Source organism: Caretta caretta, chromosome 10, assembly GCF_965140235.1.
Source record: "Caretta caretta isolate rCarCar2 chromosome 10, rCarCar1.hap1, whole genome shotgun sequence".
Lineage (NCBI taxonomy): Eukaryota > Metazoa > Chordata > Testudines > Cheloniidae > Caretta > Caretta caretta.
The window spans coordinates 47,577,559-47,602,962 of NC_134215.1; the positions used below are offsets into that span (position 1 = coordinate 47,577,559).

General features: G+C 45.9%; 2 protein-coding genes and 1 long non-coding RNA gene across 7 annotated transcripts in view; 2 read left to right on the forward strand and 1 right to left on the reverse strand.

Annotated features, from left to right (window-relative positions):
- Positions 1-65: 65 nt before the first annotated feature.
- On the forward strand, positions 66-3,507 carry LOC125644361 (histone H3.3C-like). Its single transcript, XM_075132963.1, is given in 2 exon segments — positions 66-2,003; positions 2,006-3,507. Coding segments are annotated over 2 exon segments (396 nt in total). The 5' UTR covers positions 66-1,664; the 3' UTR covers positions 2,063-3,507.
- Positions 3,508-9,168: 5,661 nt separating this feature from the next.
- The window catches only part of PPCDC (phosphopantothenoylcysteine decarboxylase), an 82,908-nt gene continuing 66,672 nt past the window's right edge, over positions 9,169-25,404 (forward strand). For 2 of the 5 annotated variants that reach the window (XM_048868211.2, XM_048868212.2), the window contains exon 1: positions 9,171-9,254. The gene's annotated coding sequence lies outside the window, so the exon portion shown is untranslated. Of the gene's footprint in view, positions 9,326-25,404 lie in introns of all 5 variants that reach the window. The other 3 variants (XM_048868208.2, XM_048868209.2, XM_048868210.2) reach the window with 3 other exon arrangements.
- LOC142073371 (uncharacterized) lies at positions 11,659-16,820 on the reverse strand. Its single transcript, XR_012670204.1, has 2 exons — positions 15,272-16,820; positions 11,659-13,693 (listed from the first exon to the last, which is right to left on the reverse strand). It is a non-coding gene; the product is annotated as an uncharacterized LOC142073371 (long non-coding RNA).

Here is a 25,404-nt window from a genome sequence, read left to right on the forward strand (position 1 = left end):
TCTTTATAAGTCAGTTTTGTGTGGGTAAAAAGTGTGGCTTGACATTCCTTAAGACTGAAGTCTCCTCTTTATCCAGAGGACAGTTACAGCACAGGAAACAGCAGTGCAAGCTTTCCTACACTTAGTTTAGAGAGGCCATTTCGATGATGTTCACTGTCTGTTAATAGCAGTCCAATGGCCTGCCAGATATGGGGTTGACATGTAAAGGGGGTACCTACACATTAGGAGCTGGAAGGAAACCACAAAGACCTTTTGCAATGACAAAAATCATCCATCTGCAGGTGATGACATTTGGTTACTGCCAGTGTCATTCCAGATGAGACCAGTGATCCAGCACTCAAAGGGTCTGTATCACATCACCATTGCCTCATAAACATTTTGCTTTTAAATTTGCAATGGAGATACATAAAATTGTGGAGTGTCAAGAGCTAAGGAGAGATTAAATCTCATGCTTAAGGCAGTCTCTAACTATTGGAGCTCACCTACCCCACATATACCGAATAATAAATGGATATAAACTATCAACAAGTTTAGGCTTGAAACTAGATGAAGGTTTCTAACCATCAGAGGAGTGAAGTTCTGGAACAGCCTCCCAAGGGGAGCAGTGCGGACAAAAAAACCTAACTGGCTTCAAGACTGAGCTTGATAGTTTATGGAGTAGATGGTATGATGAGACTGCCTACAATGGTATGTAGCTGATCTGCTATGGTTACCAGCAAATATGTCCAATGGCTGGGGATGGGACACTAGAGTTACTACAGAGTGGCTCTGAGTTACTACAGAGAATTCTTTCCCATGGGTCTCGCTGCTGGGTCTTGCCTGCATGCTCAGGGTGTAGCCAGTTGCCATATTTGGGGTTGGAAAGAACTTTTCCCCCAGGTCATATTGGCAGAGACCCTGGGGCGTTTTTGCCTTCCTCTGCAGCATGGGGCATGGGTCACTTGCAGGTTTAAACTAGTGTAAATGGTGGATTCTCTGTAACTAGAAAGTCTTCAGATCATGATTAGAGGACATCAGTGACTCAGCCAGAGGTTAGGGGTCTATTACAGGAATGGGTGGGTGACGTTCTGTGGCCTGCAATGTGCAGGAAGTCAGACTAGATGATCATCATGGTCTCTTATGGCCTTAAAGTCTATGATTCTTATGCCATCATCTGGCTCTGGCCAGTGTTGGAGATAGGAATTGCCATATTGGATCAGACCACTGGTCCATCTAGTTAATATCCTATGTTCCTATTTTCTAATGGCTCACAATTTGAGCAATCCACTCTTCTTGCTCCTGCTTTTTCCTGTGTAATATTGTCTCTGGGTTTTGAAGGCCAGCTGTAACCAGCTAGCTGAGAGTTTATATATTACATCAACTCACTCTGAATTTTGCTGTTTTCTACTTGAACTTATTGCCTCCTGAGACACTAGCATAAGTCTTTTTATCTTGCAACTAGTGCAGTTAAAGCAGCGTTGGCTCCCTCACAACATCACTGGCAGCTAGGACAAAAAATGTCCTCCATCGGATTCATCTTAGTGGCTGCTGCCCACCCAATACCAATCACTTCCTCACAGTAATCCCACATCACTGTCTGCTGAGCCTAGTGCTATCTCCTTTCCTACTGAGTGCACAGCCAGTGCCTGCTATGACCTCAGAGTTGTGATTGAGGGTTGCTGAGAATGGCCAGGACCAAGCAGATCGCCTGTAAGTCCACCGGTGGCAAAGCCCCCTGTAAGCAGTTGGCCACTAAAGCTGCCTGGAAGAGCGCTCCTGCTACTGGGGGAGTGAAGAAGCCTCATCATTACCCACCCAGTACTGTCGTCCTGCGAGAGATCCACTGCTACCAGAAATCCACTGACTTGCTCATCTGCAAGTTGCCCTTCCAGCGCCTAGTCCATGAAATCGTCCAGGACTTCAAGACCAACTTGCACTTCCAGAGCTTGGCTGTTATGGCCATGTAGGAGGCCAGCGAAGCCTACTTGGTGGGGCTCTTTGAGGACACCAACCTGTCCGCTATTCTCATGCCAAGAGAGTCACCATCATGCCCATGGACATCCAGTTAGCCCGGCATATCTGAGGTAAGAGCTTAAAAGCTTACACCCACCACCTTTTGGCAACTAGGAAACTATTACGACTGCAGAAGCACGAGGGTTAGCCTCGCTGTGCCAAAGTGGGTTCCTGCAATACTCAGGTAGGAGTTGAGTCTTGAGTTTAATGATTTTTTAGGGATGTCAGATACTGCAGCTCCCATTCTCGGTGTCCCGTAATGAATCCTACTTCCGACTCTCTCATGCATCCATCCCACAGTAAATAAATGAACAAACAAACAAAACACTGGGAAAGAGACAGGATTTCCCTCCACCCCGTGAGGCCCCAGTGTCAATATGTAGGCATCTGTGTTCTCATCACCACCTGCATAAGAACTGTGGTCATCAGCTGAATTAAAGCATCCACCTATAACAAATATGTCTGTGAAAAGCCATGCTGAGTCTGGAACAGTCAACAGTGCCTGGTAATTGCTAGGACTTTAGAGGTGATTTCAGGAATGCATAGGCCTGTACCAGGATTTCTGCATCCCTCAGGATCTCCCACTTTACCCTCCAATACTGATCACCATGGAGCACTCATTTTGTAGCTTCCATCTTTCTGGTTGAGAGGGACTGGACGGGGCTCCTTCTACTACTCTTCAATACCCATCCATCCTAGGGTTCTCTTGACAGCCACCTGAACCACTCCCTCTTCCTCCACCACTAGTTAAACATGCTGCCTTGTAGCTCTCCCAGTTCATACTGGCCTAAGCAACGGGATTAGGTCTTGCAGTGATAAGGGCTGACTCACTTGCCTTGGACCAGTTCGAGCCTAACATTTTCATACTTTTCATTTCCTGGCAGGTGGGCCATTTAGGCGGGACAGGTGAGGCTCTAACCCCCTCTGAGTTTCATAACTGAGGTCTGCTCCCAGCACACACCCTAGCCCCAGACGGAGCTATTAATTGCAACACAGCTTGTGTGCTATGTGACGAGCTGTGTGTTGCTCCGAACTTCTGCCTTTGGGCCAGGGAGTTTGTTTATACACAGAGGGAGGGTGATTAAGATAACACATTTCAGAGTAGCCGCCGTGTTAGTCTGTATTCGCAAAAAGAAAAGGGGGACTTAGAGAAGGTGCCACAAGTCCTCCTTTTCTTTTTAAGATAACAAAAGGCGTGTCATCAGAGTAAATTTAAGGATTGTTAGATGATTCTGAAAGCATTGCCAGGCACTCAAGTTAAAGATAGGAAACAAAGGATAGGAATAAAGGGTGAGAATGGAAGAGGGAAATAGTGGTGTCTCCCAAGTGTCAGTACTGGGACCAGTGCTGTTCAACATTCATAAATAATCTGGAAAAAGGGGTACACAGTGAGGTGGCAAAATTTGCAGATGATACAAAATTACTCAAGATAGTTAAGTCCAAAGGAGACTGCAAAGAGATCACACAAAACTGGGTGACTGGGCAACAAAATGGCAGATAGAAAAGGAGGACTTGTGGCACCTTAGAGACTAACAAATTTATTTGAGCATAAGCTTTCATGAGCTACAGCTCACTTCATCGGATGCATTCAGTGGAAAATACAGTGGGGAGATTTATATACACAGAGAACATGAAACAATAGGTGTTATCATACACACTGTAACCAGAGTGATCACGTAAAGTGAGCTATTACCAACAGGAGAGCGCGGGGGGCCGGGGGGGACCTTTTGTAGTGATAATCACGGTGGGCCATTTCCAGCAGTTTACAAGAATGTCTGAGGAACAGCGGGGGGGGGGGGGGAGAGATACATGGGGAAATAGTTTTACTTTGTGTAATGACCCATCCACTCCCAGTCTTTATTCAAGCCTAAGTTAATTGTATCTAGTTTGCAAATTAATTCCAATTCAGCAGTCTCTCGTTGGAGTCTGTTTTTGAAGTTTTTTTGTTGAAGAATTGCCACTTTTAGGTCTGTAATCGAGTGACCAAAGAGATTGAAGTGTTCTCCGACTGGTTTTTGAATGTTATAATTCTTGACGTCTGATTTATGTCCATTTATTCTTTTATGTGGAGACTGTCCAGTTTGGCCAATGTACATGGCAGAGGGGCACTGCTAGCACATGATGGCATATATCACATTGGTAGATGTGCAGGTGAACGAGCCTCTGATAGTGTGGCTGATGTGATTAGGCCCTATGATGGTGTCTCCTGAATAGATAGGTGGACACAGTTGGCAAACTCCACCCCCCCACCCCACCCCGCACGCTCTCCTGCTGGTAATAGCTCACCTTACCTGATCACTCTCGTTACAGTGTGTATGGTAACACCCATTGTTTCATGTTCTCTGTGTATATAAATCTCCCCACTGTATTTTCCACTGAATGCATCCCATGAAGTGAGCTGTAGCTCATGAAAGCTTATGCTCAAATAAATTTGTTAGTCTCTAAGGTGCCACAAGTCCTCCTTTTCTTTTAATCTTATGACAGTTGTTCTTGCTCTGTTCAAGTCTATGGGCACATTCTGGCCTGAATGCATGGGGATGGATGGAGTGTAAGACAGGAGAAATTGGACCTGTGTCTTCAAGTAGGCTTCTGATTCTTGAAGACCTGCCTTGTCACTTACTGTGTCCCAGCCCACATATTATAAACTGCTGTATAGTAACTGTAAGAAGAATCCTACTGCCCTTTTCAATCAAACTCCAGTACTACCAAGCTCAGAATTTGGGGGCAGATAGTTGATATGCATAGGCTAGAAATTAAGAGAGCTGAAAGTAATTTGGCTTGTGACTGTAGGAAATATCACAGGGCGTGGTTGCCCCCATCCTGAACTTTGTGGGATGATCCCAGTTGGAAATGGCCCACAAATTTTTTGAGGACATTGCACTGTTATATCACAATATGATTAGTGTGATGCTGATAATGCCAATATGTTGGTTTGATCCCCTTGTAGGCCCCACCATCATATTACATCATGATGACGTTGCTTTGAAGGTACTCTTGTTCTGTAAAACATAATTCTTTACTGGCACCAAACATCACAATAACTATTATAAGCTGTAACGTTTTGAACTGAGAAAATTCTGCCCTCAGCACAGTACAGTGGATTCCCACTCAGGTTGTGCAAAGATGATTATTAATAATTCGATACCTCATAGAGGCTTCAGCTGAGATCCAGGCCTCAGTTGCACCGGCCTTGTGTGGCTCCCATATGGGATTGTAACCAGATGTGCTCCCTGCTCTGCCTATTCCTGGTCCCTCTCAGCATTGCTGCCCCCAGAGCCTCGTCACATGGGGTGGGACAGTGTGTCTCCAGTGGTTTCTTCTCTGCTCTAGTAGCTGGTTTGGCCCCACCAGGATCCCCTGTTGTTTCTTGCCTCTCTCTCCTGTGGGGTTCCCTGGCTGGGGGGATTGTCTGCAGCGCCTTCTCCTGCTGATCACTGGAATGACTGGTCCTTTCAGGACACCCATCATCTAAGCCTTCACTATGGGGCCATGAGGGCCAGCCCTAGGTGTTTTGCCACTCAGGAAGGTGCCCGAGTGACCAAGCAAAAAAACCCCAAACCAAAAAAATGGATGACTAATGTTTCACCCTCTGGAAGTTGATGCCCAAGCAACCACCCTGACTGACCATCCCTAAAACTGGCCCTGCACAAAGCCTCTGGGGGTATCCTAGTCCCAAGAGCCTGCTGGGAGGCAGTGGGGGGCTGCAGGGGCTGTGCCAGGTGGATCCTCTGCTGTAGAATGGGATGGCCATCCCCAAAAGGTGCTGAGGGCTTGGGGGAGAAGTGGCCTACTACTTGCCTGAACCCCATTGTAGAAGCAGGATTGGTGGGTGGGCCCAGCACAAATTCCTGAGGGGTACGGAGAGGAGCTGGCTGCTCCTCCCAGGATGGTGGCGGGGCGGTGACAGATGTCTCACGCTTACAATCCTGGGAGAGGTGGAGTAAAGACTCTCAGGCCTCCCTCCCTGAAATGGTTGTCACAGGCTGTATCACTGGCTCCTCAGACTGGGATCTGGCCCCTAGCAGAGCCACACATGCCCAGGTGAAGTGGAGCTTATGATGCACCCATGAGAAGTGGGGTGGATCACTTTAGACCCAAGTCATGATCAAATGATCCCCTTAAGAATATGGGACCATCTGCTCTCAAACAGGATCCAGTTTGCAAAGGAGCCTGTTACTGGGGGAGAGAGATTTTCTTGTCCCTTTGAAGCCAATGTGCAAGCCCCTAAGTGGGAGATGAGAGGTCCAAAGCCCCAGGATATAGTCTTGATTTGGCTTTCTATCTTCTTCAGTCCTGCTAAGAGCCCCTGCGGCCCATGTCCCCATTCCCACACAGGAACACAGAGCCTAAACACCTCCAGGACAGAGACTACCTGCAAGGCTGCCCTGATTTCTATTAACAGTCTATAGGATTCAAGTCTGTGTTTTATTATTATTAGCATTCACTATTTATTTTTATTATGAACAATAATATTAGAATTGACTATTTACTATTATCATTCAATATTCATTATTCTTATTAGCATTTACCATGGATTGTAATTAGCATTTGCTCTTTATTCTTAGCCTTAATGCTTACTAGTTATTTTTAATTACATTATTCCTTTCAGGGTATTCTGAACCCTATTTTTATATCTTTATTATAAATTATTTATTATACTACTTTTAGGGTGAGCTGGATGCAGTTGGGCTGATCGGGAAGGAGAGAATGAAGAGCTACTGTGTTGTTATTATTAATGTTCTCTCTGAATTTTTTCAACTTCAGAGCTGGTGGGTCACTGTTTCTGCTGTCTGTCTGCTCCAGGACAAAGGAACAGCTTCCTGGAGGAGCAGACACTGAGGACAATCTGTCTGTTGGTGTGACAGATGAATGTCCAGCAATGACGCAGTGAACCTTGGTGTGGGATTGCTGCTCACAGACGGGCCTCTGATATGTGATAGTTCACTGTGGGCTTGGGAGTGTGAACTGAATCTTTCAATATCATGGTAACAGTTCCTGTATATAGACAAAGTGGGCATATTTCCATTATTTGAATTGTGTTAGTACCTACAGGTCTGTCAGGATCAGGCCCCAGGATTGCATTGGGCACTGTTCAAACGCATATGATTACAGTCCTTGTGAAGAAGAGGTGGCAGGAATCTGGCTGTGCCCGTTACACCTGGGGAAGCTAATGGCGCTTGTTTATGATCCTAAAAAGATGTCAATAACACTGGAATAACTGTGGGCTGCTTTGTAATGTGCTATGAAATGCACAGATGGGCCTCATTCTTGCCCTGTGCACTGGGGACTGCATAGGGACAATTACTTTGGTTGTGGCCAGGGTGATTTTCCCCCTATCCACTTGCCGGGGGAAGTGGAGACGTTTGGATCTGGATCCAAAGTTTAAGGGTGCTGAGGTCCAGGACTTTGGTTGGGGACCACTTCTACCCTACACCCAGTAGTGTAGCTAGTGGGGGAGCAGGGCAGCAGCTGCTCCCCCACCGAGCAGAAGTGTTGCCTTTTTAATTACTTGGCGACTTTTAAATGTTTACTTACCCGGCAGTGCTCTGGGTCTTTTGGGGGGGGGGGTGGAAGTCCTTCATTGCTGAAGACCCCACTTCTTATGAGGGAGCCACTTTCAAACAATATTCCTGGCAGAGAGGGGCCAGACTGCCCTGCTCATCAACAGATTGGGTCTGGAGGAAGCACTGGTTTCCCAGTGGTCTCTGGGCACTGCTAGCTACTGTACTTGTCACCCCTCGGCCGCCTGTCCCCATTGCCTCCAAGTCTGCTGGAGCAGAGGGAGCCCTTAGCAGCCGGGCTCTGTGGGGAAGGGCTCTTGGAGGCCAAGCTCAGGTCTGTGACAGAACCTGAAGCTGCCATAGCAGCAGAGCCCCCAACACCGCTCCATTGAGTATTTCCCCCTTTAGGAAAAAGAGGGAGGCTCATACCCTACCATTTTCAGGTGGGATGAGACCTTGCAGGACTAATGGGGACCCTATGGTGCTTCCATGCACCAGGCTGCTGCAATCTGCCCCCATGCTGAGGCTGCGGGGCCGCACCTGCCAGGTGCACCCCCGATTCCGAGGCCCAGGGCAGGGCCCTGCCCTACGCGCTGTAGGGGTGTCAGTGTCAGGTGACCATCTGTCTGGAGCTTTCATCACATGAGAGAATCTTTAATTCCTGGAGCCTCCCGGACAATCCTGGAGCTGGGTTGGCCGGCCTAGTTCTCTGCCGCAGGGTTTGGGGCAGCGCTGAGCCCTCCTGGGGCGCATTTCGTGGGCCCCGGAGCTGGTGTGCCACGGCGGCGATGCAGCTGTCTCTGGCCCCCGCCTGCCCCGGGGCCCAGAGGCGCAGCAGGGGGCGGCCCGGGGCCCAGAGGCGCAGCAGGGGGCGGCCCAGGGCCCAGCGCGCTGCCACCAGCAGACGAGCAGGGATGGGGACGGGGATACCGTCACGTCACAGCCACCGCGTGTGCACGCAGCGGGAGCCCAGCGCCGGGCGCTCCTGCGTGTGGCCAGGGGGAGGGGCGGAGCCGAGGGTGCAGAGTGGAGGTAGAGGGGCAAGAGGCACTTTGCTATTACCAGCAGGATAGTGAGTTTGTGTGTGTGGTTTTTGGAGGGGGGTGAGGGGGTGAGAGAACCTGGATTTGTGCAGGAAATGGCCCACCTTGATTATCATGCACATTATGAAGAGAGTTGTCACTTTGGATGGGCTATTACCAGCAGGAGAGTGAGTTTGTGGGGGTGGAGGGTGAGGAAACCTGGATTTGTGCTGGAAATGGCCCAACTTGATGATCACTTTAGATAAGCTATTACCAGCAGGACAGTGGGGTGGGAGGAGGTATTGTTTCATGATCTCTCTGTGTATATAATATCTGCTGCAGTTTCCACGGTATGCATCCGATGAAGTGAGCTGTAGCTCAGGAAAGCTCATGCCAAATAAATTGGTTAGTCTCTAAGGTGCCACAAGTCCTCCTTTTCTTTTTGCTTTCCTCGTCGTGTCACCCTAGTGATGTCAAGCGGGACCCCCGTGACGTCACTGCCTTGGGGGCGGAAAGGCCTCCCGCGTGTCACACAGCCCCGGCCCGCCGCGGAAGGACTCAGCTACCTGGGGGATGGCGCTGTCAGGGGCTCAGGGCGAACGAGCGCGCGCTCAGGGTGGGAACAGGGGGGTGCCTCAGGCGCAGGAGAGAACTACATCTCCCACCATGCTCTGCTCGCGCGGCCGCTTCCGGTGCAGGCAGCACTTCCGGCAGTGCGGGGTCGAGCGCCGCCGCAAGGGTGAGCGGAGCGAGGTTCGGGGGAGCGGGTCTGTCTGGTTGAGCGGGGCGGACTGGACCGGCAGTGCCCCAGTAACTCGGGGGGTTGGAGGTGGCCCTCGCGCCCTGGTTGGCTGGTGCCATGGTTACAGGAGGGTGGGGGAAGGGGGGCTCAGGGACGTTCGCCGCCTCTGCCGTGTTAAATGCGGGGTCAGTGACGTGTCCACCCTCCACGCTCGCGCAGCACCCTGCGGGATGACGGCCCCTCCCCCGCGTTCACTGCACCTCCCCCCCGCCCCCCGCCATGATCTAGTAGGTGATACAAAACATCCCTCCTTAGCGCCTGGGCGTTTCCATACCTCTCCCCGTTTCTGGGCACGCGGGGGGGGGGGGGGCGAACCCCTTCCTCGCCCCATGCGCACCCCAGCACACTCTTTGGAGGGGTGCGGGGCTAAAAGCGGAGCCCTGTGTTTTACTGGCTGCTGCCCGTTGGGTGTCCTACCAGCAGCGGTAATCAGTGATGTGCTGGACCCTGAATGGTCAGGCGTGATCTCCTGGCAAGACGCTGTGTGCAAAGGGACGCAGTGTGAGCGCTACAGGTGTCCATGAAACGTACAAAGAACCTCTTGAAGCAGCAGGCTATTAGACTGCAAGTTCTTCAGGCTACCGTGTATACCAGGGGTCGGCAACCTCTCAGAAGTGGTGTGCCGGGTCTTCATTTATTCACTCTAATTTAAGATTTTGCGTGCCAGCAATACATTTTAACGTTTTTAGACGGTCTCTTTCTATATGTATGTATATATACATATAACTAAACTATTGTTGTATGTACAGTAAATAAGGTTTTTTAAAATGTTTAAGAAGCTTCATTTAAAATTAAATTAAAATGCAGAGCCCTCGCGGACCGGTGGCCAGGACCGGGGCAGTGTGAGTGCCTATCCCTGGTCTGTCCTTTCCTGTGTTGTTTGAGGAGAATGTTGTGGACACTTATCAGAATACAAGTAATGTCTAGCTATAATACACACATGCTGCCCTTTTGCACACAATGTAAAGATCTGCTATGATTTTTCTTGTCTAACTAGGCACTCTACTGTTTTCTCCATTTTCTTTCTGTCGCACATGTGACTGTAATGTGTTTGCAGTGAACACACCACATGGATAAACAGATGAATGGACACATTTTAAGAGGACTTGCAAAGATTATTGAAAAAGGGCACAATTCTCTTCTGTTACACCAATGTAATTCTGTTCATGTGTATGGGGTGGTATTGGTGGAAGTGAAAGCAGAATTTGGACCAATATTTTTACATTGCTAAACATGTATATAAAGAGAGATTGTTAAGTTCTGCTGTGGCAAATTTTACTGATGAATTCAGCCCTATTGAGAAGAAAGGGTAGATGAAACCAGCAGTGTTTCAGATGGAAGAGGATTCATCAGTAACATGAACACTGTTGTTCTGTAACTGGTAGTTTAATAACATGGAGGGGATACAAAGGAAAATAATTTGTGCTTGTAATTTCTTAAACAGCTACTGACATCTAATAAAAATAACTTCAAAGGGCTCTATGTTTGGACCCAGTTCTGCTTCACTTTCATATTTTATTTCTCTATTTTTCTTTGAAGATCTTCCCATCCTTAAAAAATAAAAATGCTCTAGTATAATAACATGATGGTCCCAAACATTGCAGAAAATCCTATTATATGCTGTATTGTTGTGGAAACTTATGTCCTGATCCTGCAATGAGCTCTGCATAGGCCAACCTCTACACCCATGTGAAGTGCCACTAAAGTCACTGGATCACTACATGGGTTCAGTCTTCCATGGAGCTCATTGCAGGATTAGGGCCTTCTTGTAGAATATTGTTATTTCTTTAATGCATTTTTCACATAGATATTTGTTTAGCAATTTGTCTGTTCCTGCTCTTGTTTCTTAGTATTTCCTAACCTTTGACTGATTGAATTTGTGGTTTTAATATTCTTCACGGTAGTTTTTTTTTTAATCTATAATTTCCTAGGTATAACACTGTCCTTCCCCCAAAATTCCATTGTATAGAACCATATTGAGTCCCCCACCTGCATAGGGCATAAGCATGGGTTAAACCCAAGATTTTTAGATCTGCAGCACAGACTCTGCTGCTTGAACTAAAGGGTTACCAGATAGCATAAGTAGGCTGCTGTCCTCTATATGAACCTACCACTAGAGGGGAATATGACACATTTTTCCAGTGTTTCTCACAGTTATTTGCTAAATAGCAGTGGAATGTTGGGAGTTGATTGTCGTCAGATGCCACCGGTGTGTTGCTCTGCTCTGTTCAATGTTGATAACAGTCAGCTGCGTGCGTGTGTTCCCTCTGTGTGCTGCCCCGACTCTGCAGATTGCTGACACAGCAGGCCCTGAGAGAACCCCCAATGACCACAGACTCTGTTAAGGTATGAAGGCACCCGGCCAGATTTATTGCCAAACGAAGCACAGTAATAGTTTCCCATAGACTCTACAGGACATACTCGAATACGTGCCCCCTGACAATGGACCGGCTCAGTTAGTGGTGGGACTTACCACTGTCCCCTAGGCCAGACAAAGATATCCACTCAGGGATGCATTATTCTACACAGGTGCAAACAAGTTACACATCACTCCAGATGCATTGTGGTACAACCCCTCTACGTGTTATGGTGCTGTTTCTCTCCTCATGTTGGTTCGAACAAACAACTCTGTCCATCATATTATCCTTTTGACCTTGTCTTTAGGATAGGTCAGCCTGTTCCTCATTGTCTCTGTGGAATGTGTTCTTACCGGCATATTCTGGTGCCATCCTGGCACATGTATATGTGCAATAAGCAGCTGCCGTCTTGCCAACTTCTGTGAATGGGGCTTGCCTCTGGCTCACAGCTTAACTTTGCTTTATGTTAGAAAAGTCTTGACCATTACTTTAGTTCAGGCCTCATACTGGGCCTCTGATAAAAGGGTTTATGTTTCAGGGCCTCATCTTACTACATTCCCCCACTTTTTGTCTTTCTATGGGGAGGATGTTTACCCATCATCCCAGAAAAGCATAATGCATGGACTAAAGATAACCCAGTGGGCTAAACACGGTTATGTGGTTATCTTATTTTACCATCCATACACTCATGCCCCACCTGTCTTTAGTCTGCACATTCCGTCAAACGACTGATGGACAGATTTTATTTTCCAATTGATGATAGTCCCTTACAGTGGGCCTGGGAATGTTAGGCCAGGGACCATGACTGAGGAATGTAGTATTATAACTGAGCCTTAGAGGCACTCCCAAATAATTAATATATATGAATAATATGGATATGGCATATATATTTGTAGTGTATATGGGTATATATGTATAGTATGTATATGTACATATGACACCACCTTATATGCAAGCATAACCATGTTTTTCCAGTCTGGTGTTGTACTCTGGCCTTTTTACTTTGGTGCCACAGATAGAAACACACTCCTATTAGGGCAGTTGCAGTTATCACCTGTATCATCATTAGTAGTAGGCTGAGTGTTTTGAAATACTGGGATAGGCATTGTTATAGTGTGTTCCACGGTATTATGCATCTGAGAAGTAAAACAGAAATTTGGAGTAGTGACACTACAAATGAGGCCTTTATATACAAATGTCTTGTAATTAGTTACTACCCAGTACTGGGCATTCATGTTGTGGGTTACCCTTACTGCTGGTCATCGCCCTCTGGTAAGCTTTGCTGGGCAGAAAACAGGAATGGCTAGCTTCTCTGTTCCATGGGTTCCATTGCCCCCGTGATGCGCCAGTAGCTGACATAGATCCAGTTGTTTTTATGGATGATGTTTTTCAGAAAACCTACTGAATGGACAGTAACCAATTTCTCAAATATTGCTGTGTCAGGATTTGGTATTTGTACCCAGACACTGAACAAAACTGTTTTGAATAACATGTGCCTCAGTTAGGATGCAGTGTTACTGATCCCAAATTGTGACCGGTACTAACAGGGAATTTATATACCTAATTTGTAGTTGCCATGTAACAATTTTTTTTTAACGAATTTGTTTCTCCTTGCCTTCATGTTTGCTGCCTTTTGTTTGTTGATTTTTACCTGTGTGTTGGTTAAACAGTTTAGCAAGGTTATGCACATTGTAAATGTTGTACAGCAATAATACAATACCGCAATAATACAACAGTACAACAATAATACAGTAGTACAGCAATAATACAGTTGTTTTTACACAGTAACCAAGTTGAAATTAAATGACAGTTTATCCTGGTCCAGCTAGTGGTTTTTAGCTGATTGTTAACGTAATTGTCCATATATGGTAGATAAGAGGTGTATTTGACCAGTCTCTTATTTATAAAGCACTTCATTTTTCTTTTTTTGATGCTTGGGTTTTTTTTCACTGTGTACAGATATTTTCTGGTGTCTTCTGGGTGTGATATTTTCTGGTGTCTTTGGTCTGTGGAATGCAACTTAAACAACTTTTGTTAGTTAACATAGTAAAAATTTTTGTTTTGTTTTTGTTTTCAGTAACCCAAACTTAATACAAAGTTTAACTTAGTTTGTTTACAATGTAATAGGGACAATGTAATAGGGACGGAGTCTTTTATAACACAAGCTACACTTTTGCAATTGTATAGACATTCATTTTCATTTGAGGTGCATTACTAATATTTTATACTAAATGCTTAACTGCTAAAATAAATGCTCACAATCTTCTGTGAGAAGGTGCATTGCTTTTTTCCCCCCCGCTGAACATTCTGCTAGCAAAAGAGTCAATAACATAATTTTTACCACGCTTTTTAGAGTTAATTTGCTTGTGATACCAATATCACTCTTGTTAACTGTTTAGAAGCACAAACTTTAACAACCACTGCTTCCCATTAACATAACATAACAAAAGAAAAGTGTATGAAATCAAACCAAATAAATTTTAAATACAGGTCCATGCAAATACTTTGAGGATATTAAACTTTCATGATGCTTTGCTGTGTTTGGGAGCCAAAAGTGGAAACCTGTTGAAATTGTTTGGTTAGCTTTATGCATAAATTGTTATTTGTAAACGTTTTTGCTATCTTATTCTAATAACTATATTTAAAAGTGCAAACAAGTTTATAAAAACCCAAACAAGAACTTGACATTTTGTTAATATTATCTTTTTCTAATGTTGAGGTTTCCCCTTACATTTTTTCTTTGAATAATAAAAAAAATTAAAAAACAAAACTGTGATTAATAAAAGAGAATTCTTTTTGTTTGCAATTGCATTATTTGTTGAGGCAGAAATATACGTACATATATTTGTAACTGAAACGTTTTTGAACTTTGCACAAAAAAATTGGTATTAATAATACTATGATTATACCCCAACCATGATCTTAAAATAGTGACAGGTTTCAGAGTAACAGCCGTGTTAGTCTGTATTCGCAAAAAGAAAAGGAGTACTTGTGGCACCTTAGAGACTAATAAATTGGTTAGTCTCTAAGGTGCCACAAGTACTCCTTTGCTTCTTAAAATAGTGCAGTACCACATATACATATATTTTTAAAAGGGTATAACATTGACTTTTGTTACAACAAAATAAAAATAATAAAAAGCAGTCACATGACACACACAACAAACAACACAGATGACATACAGGACAAACTTGCAATTAAAAAGAAATGGCGACAGAATTCTATTAATAACTATATAAAATAAGGTAAACAAAAATAAAAAGGGTTAAACATTTGAATAAACAAGTTATTTACCTTATTTAAAACTTTTAACAATTGATTACAAATATATTAATATTTGCCAAATTTATTGTATTAATTTGGTAACAAGGAATTTTGAATTACTTTATATTTAACATTATTTTAAAACTCTGCTATATGGAAATAAGAAAAGCCCATGTTTCATATATTAGTGAGTGGTTAGGATTAGAAGCAGAGTGGGCATTTCTGTTGCTTGGCAACCATATTTTCAAGAAAGTTAGGAATAATTCTAGCTGTTGCATTCCTGAAGGGTTAAAATAATTAATTTACCGGATTTATTTAAAGTAAAGTTGTTACCTTGTTTTCTTTTTGTTTCTTGTTTTGTTCTGTTTTCAATTGCTTTATCTTTTGGAGGTTTTTGTAAAAACTATAACTTTTAACTTTTAAAACAGAGAAAGAGTCGAAGTGAGGAGAGGCATGGAAAAAGCAGGGGCGTGGAGGTGAAGGTAGTGAGACTTGAGCCAAGAGACATTAACTCTTAAGGTACAGGCAGCAGCAGCAAGCTTAGGAAATTGATAAAGGATATAAAAGAAAACATACTGGTATGTAAAAATATTTGAGAAAGGGGGTTATATTTTTAGCTGAGTGCGGAGTGTGGTTCTGTGGGTAAAAGCAGTTGGGAAACCGCACCCTGGGTTTTTATCCTGGCTCTGAGATGAGAGTGGAGGTAATTATCTGCTCTTGTAAAACCTGAATTTGTTCCCCCACTGTCTGTTTTTGTCTGCATGCCAAACAGATTGCAGAAGTGTCCTTTTCTTCCCTGCACTTAGCTGTTTTTGGAAAAAGAAAAGGAGTACTTGTGGCACGTGCATCCGATGAAGTGAGCTGTAGCTCACGAAAGCTTATGCTCAGATAAATTTGTTAGTCTCTAAGGTGCCACAAGTACTCCTTTTCTTTTTGCGGATGCAGACTAACACGGCTGCTACTCTGAAACCGGTTTTGGGTAACTCTATATGTTAATGCATCAATTTTAGGTGTTAACCTGTTCAATTGTAGTTTTTGACTTTGAAATTCCTTTTTATTCACTCCCCTGTGATTGAGTCGCAGCTCCTGTCTTGTAATGTGCTCTGTGAACTGTTCCATTTTTTCCTTCATTTGATTTACCAGTTCAGTGAAAGTACTGTGTGCTGCTTTTTCCATCTGTGCATTTACTTGTCCCGTTCTGACAGGCACCAGTCTAGGTCCTGCTTTAGGTTTTACCAGAACCTGGCTTTTACCATAAGGTAGTGGTTGCACAGCAGTGGACCCCGTTTCATCTTTTAATTTTACTAGGGCCACCTTTTTCCACTTCTGTCCCCATTCTTCAGGCACAGGGTCGCTACCTGAAGTCTGCTGTTTACCACCAATATTTATAACAGGGGACGGCACATGTATTTTTTGTCGGTTCCTTGCAGCTGTCTTCAATGTTTTACTCTGTTCCAATGCTGGTTGTCTCTGGACTGCTTGCCACCCTGCAAGGAGGGGTGGGAGCATTCCAGGGCTGTGTAGCTTCTTTTGATTCTTTTAACTCTTTCTTTGTTACTGTTACTTGCCCCACCAATTTTGTGGCTTGCAGTTTTAACCATTAACAGCCATCGTTATAGTTTGCAGTATTTTATAGTTTAAGGCTACAGTCTCTGCACTAGCCTTACAAATTACATTACATGTTTCTTCCCCTTTATATTTTTTAAACTCTGTGGGGATTTGCAGGGAGGGGTTAAGGGGGTTCCCTAGCTTGTGGTTTTCTATCATGTTAGACAGCGATTCCTACAGCGGACAGCTCGCTTACTCACCAGATCAGTGGTTGGGGTCACCAGTGTTATCAGATGCCACCGGTGTGGTGCTCTGCTCTGTTCAATTATGACAACAGTTGACTGCGTGCATTTGTTCCCTCTGTGTGCTGCCCCGGCTCTGCAGATCTCTGACACAGCAGACCCCGGGAGAACCCCCAATGACCACAGACTCTGATAAGGTACGAAGGCACCTGGCCAGGTTTATTGCCAAATGAAGCACAGTAATAGTTTCCCGCAGACTCTACAGGACATACTATGAATATGTGCCCCCTGAATACTACATTCCTCAGTCATGGTCCCGGGCCTAACATTCCTAGGCCCACTGTAAGGGACTATCATCAGTTGGAAAATAAAATCTGTCCATCAGTCGTATGACGGAATGTGCAGACTAAAGACAGGTGGGGCAGGAGTGTATGGATGGTAAAATAAGATAACCACATAACAGTGTTTAGCCCACTGGGTTATCTTTAGTCCATGCATTATGCTTTTCTGGGATGATGGGTAAACATCCACCCCATAAAAAGACAAAAAGTGGGGGAATGTAGTAAGATGAGGCCCTGAAACATAAACCCTTTTGTCAGAGACCCAGTGTAAGGCCTGAGGCCTGAACTACAGTAATGGTCAAGACTATTCTAACATAAAGCAAAGTTAAGCTGTGAGCCAGAGGCAGGCCCTGCTCACAGAAGTTGTCAAGAAGAAGGCTGCTTATTGCATGTATACACATATCGAAAAGGTATCAAGCACTAATAGGATGAACATGCCAGGATGGCACCAGAACATTCTGGTAAGAACATTCCACAGAGATAATGAGTAACAGGTTGACCCATCCTAAAGACAGGGTCAAAAGGATAATATGGTGGATAGAGTTGTTTGAACCAACATGTACCAGGAGAGAGGCAGCACCGTAACGCATAGAGGGGTTGTACCTCAGTGCGTCAGGAGTGATGTATAACTTGTTTGTACCTGTGTATAGTAATGCATCCCTGAGTGGATATCTTTGTCTGGCCTAGGGGACAGTGGTAAGTCCCACCACTGACAGAGCCGGTCCCTTATCAGGGAGCACATATTCAAGTATGCCCTGTAGAGTCTATGGGAAACTATTACTGTACTTTGTTTGGCAATAAACCTGGCTGGGTGCCTTCATACCTTATCAGAGTCTGCGGTCATTGGGGGTTCTCTCGGGGCCTGCTGTGTCAGCAACCTGCAGAGTCGGGGCAGCACACAGTGGGAACACACGCACTCAGCTGACTGTTATCAACATTGAGCAGAGCACCACAGTGGTGGCATCTGACGACATCGATATTGTTGGATTTCATTCTTGTCTGTGGAGATGAGAGAGGTCCAATGGTTACAGAAAGCACAGCCAAGCACATAGAGTGGCACATTTATTCTGAAAGTAACATGGCTGACAGAGATGTTGGTCAGATGTTAGAGACACATGGGACTGTACTGTGTCTCTAAAATGCACCTCCAAATGGAGTTAGGCGCCTAAATATCTTTGAGGATCTGGATAAGGGATTTATTCCCAGCTCTTCCTGAAGTGGCCTTGTGCAACCTCTCATTTTCCCCATGTAAAATGGGGGGAGTTATACTTATCTGCCTTCTAAATTAGGGGAATGAGGCCTTGCTCAATAATAAGGACTGTGAAGAATGTGGAATTATCGACACCAATTGATGGAAGAGCTGAGACAACAACTCATGCGCCCTTCCGGCTCTCAGTTCAGCATGCCTTCCCATAGGCCAAAGGGACAGCAGCTTTTGCTGTTGCAGTGTTCTCTCAGGAGCTCAAGGTCTGTGCAGTTAGGGAGCATGCTGAATGCAGACTAAATCTTCAGAGATTTTAGCAGCAAACCTCTCTAAGATGTTCTGAGTGTATGTAAAACTCTGACCTTATTCTGAAGAACAGTTTTGTTTTGTTTTTTTATTAAACAAAAATCAGCCTGAGGCAAAGACCAGACCAAGCATTTCAGCCCAAATGATTGAAGTCTGGCAAGGTTATAAAGACTTGAAAACAGTGCATTAAAGTGGAAGGGGTTTGGTAACCTTAACTATGATGTCACTACCAACTCCACGTATAATAGGGGCGTAGCACTTTGAGCATTTGGAAAATAATATATAATTCAAACATTTGGACTAAATAAACCAAACACATCCAGCAAATCTTGTATATAATTGTAACCAAAGCTTTGCAGTCTTCTACATTTCCAAACCACATGCATAAAGGGTCTTATCTAAAGTCAATGGAAAGACTCCCATTGACTTCAGTTGACTTTGGATCAGAACCAGAAATTCCTAACATTTATTTTACATTTAGTCTGGGAAGTTGTATATCACGTCCCCCAGCTTCCACCACTAGCTTTATATATTTATTTAAAAATGTTTAGTGTGGTATAAATACCTAGATTATAGATATTCATTTGTTTGAGTGTTATATATGTTTTGAAAATTAAATAACATCCTATGTGTAATATGCATTCCTACACATTTGTTTATATCTCAGTCTTCCCCAAATGAGTTTAGTTAATCAATTGTAGTTAATTCTGTATTCCACCTCTCTAGCAATCTTTCAAAGTATCCCCGTGATTATCAGTCCTTTAGTTCTTGCTTGTATTTTAATCATTTTACTTTCCAAAATATTCATTTAAGGCTCTTCCAGCTAATTTCCCAAAGCTCCAGTTAAATAAAGAATCAGAAGAAATAACTAGCTGGAATATCACACTTTTAATTTTTTTCATTAATCTTTCAAAATGATATTTATTAACCTAATTGTGTAATTTTCTTTTGCAAAGTTTAGGACAGGGATAGGTTGGTGATTTAGAGTTATTATTTAATAGTCATATGGGAGTTATGCCAAAAAAAACCCAACCCCTGTTCCTACTGAATCATTTGTGATGGCCTTAATTTCATTTAAATTGAATATAGATAAAACATTATAAGATGTTACAGTATCCTGAGTTACCTTAGCCAATACATAAATCGAATGTCCCTGTTCCCAAGACAAAAGAAACTGAACCTTTGAGCAATATTTTGGAGGGTGGGTTACCTATATATCCCTTGTATTATAAGACAGCATTAACAAAGTTAGGCTCTGATCCCTCAACTTATGGTGTGTGGATGGACCACTGCGATCTGAGCAGATTTCCATTGACTTCAGTCATTTTAATATAATGGCCATAATGAAAATGAATTTTAATTTTCTAATGTGTTAAAATCTCATGCCAAAGTTAAAAATTTGTTACGATGAGTGGTTCATGTGTGATGGCCTTAGTTTCTGTGCAGTGAATTGCAGGATCAGGGGTTAAATTTGCCCTGGGTGATTTTGTTTTTCATTAAATTATAAATAATCGATCAAGTATTTTGGAAAAATGTCATAAGTTCATAGGCAAACAATGGAAAACATAAAAATTTCAGGAGCGTGTTCATTTTTAGGATATTAGATCTTTCTATAAACATAAATGGTCCCTTTGTTTTTGTGGGTAATTTATTCAAATTACTTACTACCATATCTTGCTTATTGTTAGAGACCCATCACCCATTTGCCCAAATTTATCTGAAGTTCATTTTAAAGAGAGGTGTTTTAAGTAATCTTTACTATTTAATGGATGTCTCCCAAGTGATTCAGAGTCCTGAAAAAGTCATTATTATTACTATTTATATCACAATATTGCCTAGAAGCTCCAGCAGAGATCACATACCTATTGTGTTAAGCGCTGTGCAAACACTTATTGAGAGAGAGGCTGTGTCTGCAGTACAGTGGCATTGCTGTGGTGCTGTAGCTGTGATACCATAACCCTGCAATGTAAATGCAATTTAAGCTAACGAAGGGGTTTTTTCATCGAACAAGGAACACCACCTCTCCAAGTGACGGTAGCTAGGTTGATGGAAGCATTCTTCTGTTGGCTTAGCTGAACCTGTGCGGGGCTTAGGTTGGCATAGTTTCACATGCCTCAGTAATGTGGCTATGTCAACCTAAAATTTTAAGTTTAGACCAAGCCAGACAAAGGGTGGGAGAAAGGAAATATTATTCTCCCCATTTTATAAATCAGAAGTACAGGGAGACTAAGTGTCTTGCCGGACGTCACACAGGTTCTCTGTTACAGAACTGGGCAGTGATTCAAACTTGAATCCTAGTCTTGTGCCTTAAACGTAAGTTCATACATCAGTTATTTCAGGAAGTGTAATTGCTTGTGGTAACTCTAATCTGCTTCTGCTGTGATGCATAAGATATTAACACTCTTGGCTGGCATTGGTTAGGCAAGTGGCAAGATGTGACTTCTGCTTTTCTGCTAAACTGTGTTTGCTTCATGGCTATCTCATCCTCCACTTCGTTGGTCTGTTTTGCCCACCTATTACATCAGGGAGTCTAATTTCTAACTGGGTTCTTGGTGCTCCTATGAAGCAAGTGATGATGCTGATAACTCTTGTATGAGATCCAAATCTCTAACTGGGTTCTTGATGCTCCTATGAAGCAAGTGATGATGCTGATAACTCTTGTATGAGATCCAAGGTGCATACATGTGACTGATTTATTAAAAAACAACCACATGCATTCTTCTTTGAGTGATTGCTCATGTGCATTCCAGTAGGTGTGTGCGCGCACCGTGTGCACGATCTCCAGAAGCTTTTCCCTAGCGGTACCCGTTGGGTCGGCTGTGGAGTCCCTTAGAGTGGCGCCTTCATGGCGGTGTATATATGTCCCTGCTAACCTGCTGCCTGCTCAGTTTCTTCTTACTGCCCATGACGGTCGTTGGAACAGCTTAGTCTCTTGCTTTGCAAGTGCCTTACCTAGTGGTTCCCTTGTTTCTAGTGTAAATAGTTGTTAGTTAGTTGTTAATAGTTGTAGATTAGATTAGTTTATCTTACTTCGGGGCGGGGGTGTTTCCCGTTATACTCTCCCCGCGCCGGGCGTGCCTCGGTTGCAGGGGTTTAAAGTATGCGAGAGGTGTGCAAAACCTGTGTCAACAAGTGATCCGCATGCCGCCTGTCTCATGTGCCTCGGGAGGGCCATTAGACAGATAAGTGCCCTGTTTGCAGGAGCTTCAGACCCAGGACTAAGAGGGAGCGGGACTATAGCCTGATGGAGTCGGCCCTTCAGCCACAGCCTGAGCCAACACTGGCACCCTTGGTGCACAGCACACCCGCCTCGGTGCGGGATGTCCCAGCACCAAGGAAGGACTCCGCCAAGGAGCACCTGCATCGCTCCCCAGCCCGCAAGGCCAGTGCCTCACGGTGGCACTCTTCACAGTCTCAAGGGAGTACTGCATAAGAAAAAGAAACCAGACGGGGACGTTCCCCTGTCAGGAAGCCAAGGGGGGATTCCAGTGGGGTGCGTCCTCCGGCGGGACGCCCTCGGTCTGGCCCCCAAGAACCGGCGCCGTTGACTGCGGCGAGAATGGACTCGCCTACCTGCGACGATTTGGAGGAAGAGCTTGAGCTCCCCTCCACTCCGGACACATATGGGGCGCCTCAAGACCTCATTGATATGACGGCGCAGTACCCGGCCCTGCAAACTCAGGCTCCGCCAGTAGCACGGGCAATGGCACCGACTGTGGCCTTGTGCCCAGTACTGCGGGCAGTTACGACACCTGTCATGACACCGATGCTGATGGCGGTGCCGAAGCCGTGGATTCATCATCGGGGGAAGCTCATGATGTTGTGGCGCCAAGCTCCGTCTCCCCGATGCTGCTCCCTGTCGGGCTCCGCTCCCCCGTGGCTGGGTACAGAATACTCGTCAGAGTCAGACGTGGAATCGTCTGTGTCCAGACGCAGCCACTACGACTCCCAGTCCCAGCACCGATCCCGGCACCATAGGTTGGCAGAACAACCGGCACCAGTCGCCACTTGGCCACCCCAGTGACAGGGCCCAGTGCAATGGCCTTTTTGGACCCCCTGCGCCTACCACCAGGCTCAAGGTCAGGAATCTAGGCTGGTATCCGTGGTATCGGCCCCCCCGTACCCCTCCATCAGCGACGTCGATGGAACGCCACACCCCTAGGGCCCCTGAGGATCCCTTACAGGACAGGGCTGTTGAGTGGCCACAGTCAAGAATGTCCCCTCCTCCACCGACGTCGGTGGCACCTGGACCTCCGGTCGCAGGGTGCTCTGAGGCACCTGACCCGGCCTCCAGAGAACCCGAGGGGCAGAAAGACCCTGTCCTAGGAACCTCTTCCTTCTCTTCGCTGGACGAGGATACCAAAGGCCCAAAGGATACCAATGGATACCAAAGGCCACCAGGACCTGCTTAGGAGGGTAGCAGTTAACCTCCTCTGCCTGGAGGTTGAGGTTATGGAGGACTCAGATCCGATGGTGGACATCCTCACCACCGAGGGTCCTTCCAGAGTAGCTTTGCCCCTCATAAGGACAATTCAGAACACCATGAAGGTGCTCTGGCAAACCCTGGCCTCTACACCACCAGTGGCTAAAGAGGTCGAGGGACGCTCCTTTCTGCCATAAAAGGGCTATGAGCACCTGTTTACCCACCCCCAACCGGGGACTCTGGTGGTTGACGTGGCAAACTACAAGGAGCAGCAGGGTCTACCAGGCCCCGCACCTAAGTCACGTGACGCCAAGAAGCTGGATCTCTTTTGCCGTAAAGTCTATTCGACCGGGGGGCTCCAGCTTCGGGTAGCGAATCAGCAGGCGGTGCTTAGCCAATAAGCTTTCAATTCCTGGAGATGGTTGGCTAAATTCCAAGAGTTAATCCTGGCTGATTCTCGCAGGGAGTTCTGTGCGCTCCTTGAGAAGGTAGAGTGGTCTCTTGGATGGCCCTCCAGGCAGCCCTGGATGCAACGGACTCTGCAGCTAGAACCATAGCCACCGCCATGGCTATGAGGCGCAGTGTGTGGCTTCGGGTTTCAGGGATCCCACCTGAGGTCCAAAATACAATTCAGGACCTCCCCTTTGACTGTGCGGGCCTGTTTGCTCAAAATACGGACATGCGCCTTCACAGCCTGAAGGATTCAAGGGCAACTCTGAAGTCTCTGGGGCTACACATCCCAGTGCCTCAGAGAAAGCCCCTTAGATCTCAGCCCCTGTCCCGTTTCTACCCGGGGCTCCCTCGGCGGGATCCACCTAGGAGGAGGGGCAGAAATAACAGGAGGCGCCCACCGCAATCCTCCTCGGACCAAGGCCAGGGTTCAACCAAACAGCCCCCCAGCCCCAAACCCAACTTTTGAAGATGCGCACGAGGACGGCGCACCAGTCGTCTTCTTGGATCCTTCCCCTTGCTTTGTGAATCGACTTTCCCGCTTCTACCGTGCTTGGTCTCAGATCACGTCAGACTGCTGGGTCTTCAGCACAGTGGGGCGGGATATTCTATCCAATTCTGTTCCCTCCTGCCCTCCCACCCCCCTTCCCCATCCCTCTTCAGGGACCCCTCTCATGAGCAACTCCTTTTACAAGAGGTACAATTGCTCCTAGCTCTAGGGGCAATAGAGGAGGTTCCTCAGGAATTCAGGGGCAAGAGGTTCTACTCCCGCTATTTCCTCATCCCCCAAGGCCAAGGGCGGTCTTCGGCCTATCCTGGACCTACGAGACCTCAACACATACATAAAAAAGGTGAAGTTTTGCATGGTCTCTCTGGCCGCCATCATTCCATCCCTGGATCTGGGAGACTGGTACGCCGCCCTTGACTTGAAGGACGCGTATTTTTACATTGCTATTATTCCAGCCCACAGATGCTTTCTCAGATTCATGGTCAGCACTACCAGTTCGGGGTGCTCCCATTTGGCCTTTCAGTGGCCTCCCGGGTGTTCACCACGTGTATGGTGGTAGTGGCAGCCTTCCTCTGCAGGTGCAGGTGTTCCCATATTTGGACGACTGGCTCATCAAGGATGAGTCCCAAGCACATGTGGTGGAGCACGTATCCCTGGCCCGGGCTATGTTTCACAGGTTGGGACTTGTATTAAATGAGCCCTAGTCCACATTGATTCCACACACAAACAATAGAGTTAATCGGTGCTCTCTTGGACTCCACGTGTGCGAGGGCATGCCTTCCGGAACTGCGTTTCAAAGCGCTCACGGACATTATCCAGACCCTCCTCCACTTCCCCACAACCACAGCCAGGAATTGTATGAGACTACTGGGGCATATGGCGGCCTGTACGTACGTGATACAGCATGCCAGGCTGTGCCTCTGGCCCCTCCAGACATGGTTAGCACAGGTGCACAGACTGGGTAGGGACCCATTGGACTCAATCGTGACCCACCCACCTCAAATTCTCCACTCTCTCCAATGGTGGCTGCAGCCACAGCTGGTTTGTGCAGGAGTACCCTTTGCAAAACCCCCAACCCATGCTTTCCCTTGTCACAGATGCCTCGGCGCTCGGTTGGGGAGCGCATCTGGGCAATATCAGAACCAAGGGCCTCTGGTCCCATGCAGAGCTATTGCTGCACATCAACGTGAGGGAGCTGAGGGCAGTTTGCCTGGCATGCCTAGCGTTTCAGGCCTGTCTGCAGGGCATGTGCGTATCGGTGCTCATGGACAATACTGCAGTGATGTTCTATATAAACAAACAGGGTGGTGCTCGTTCCTCTCCCCTCTGTCGAGAAGCCCTCACGCTATGGGACTTTTGTATCACCCACTCCATACACCTGCAGGCGTCGCACCTTCTGGGGGTGCAGAACGAGCTGGCAGACTGCCTCAGTCGCTTGTTCCAT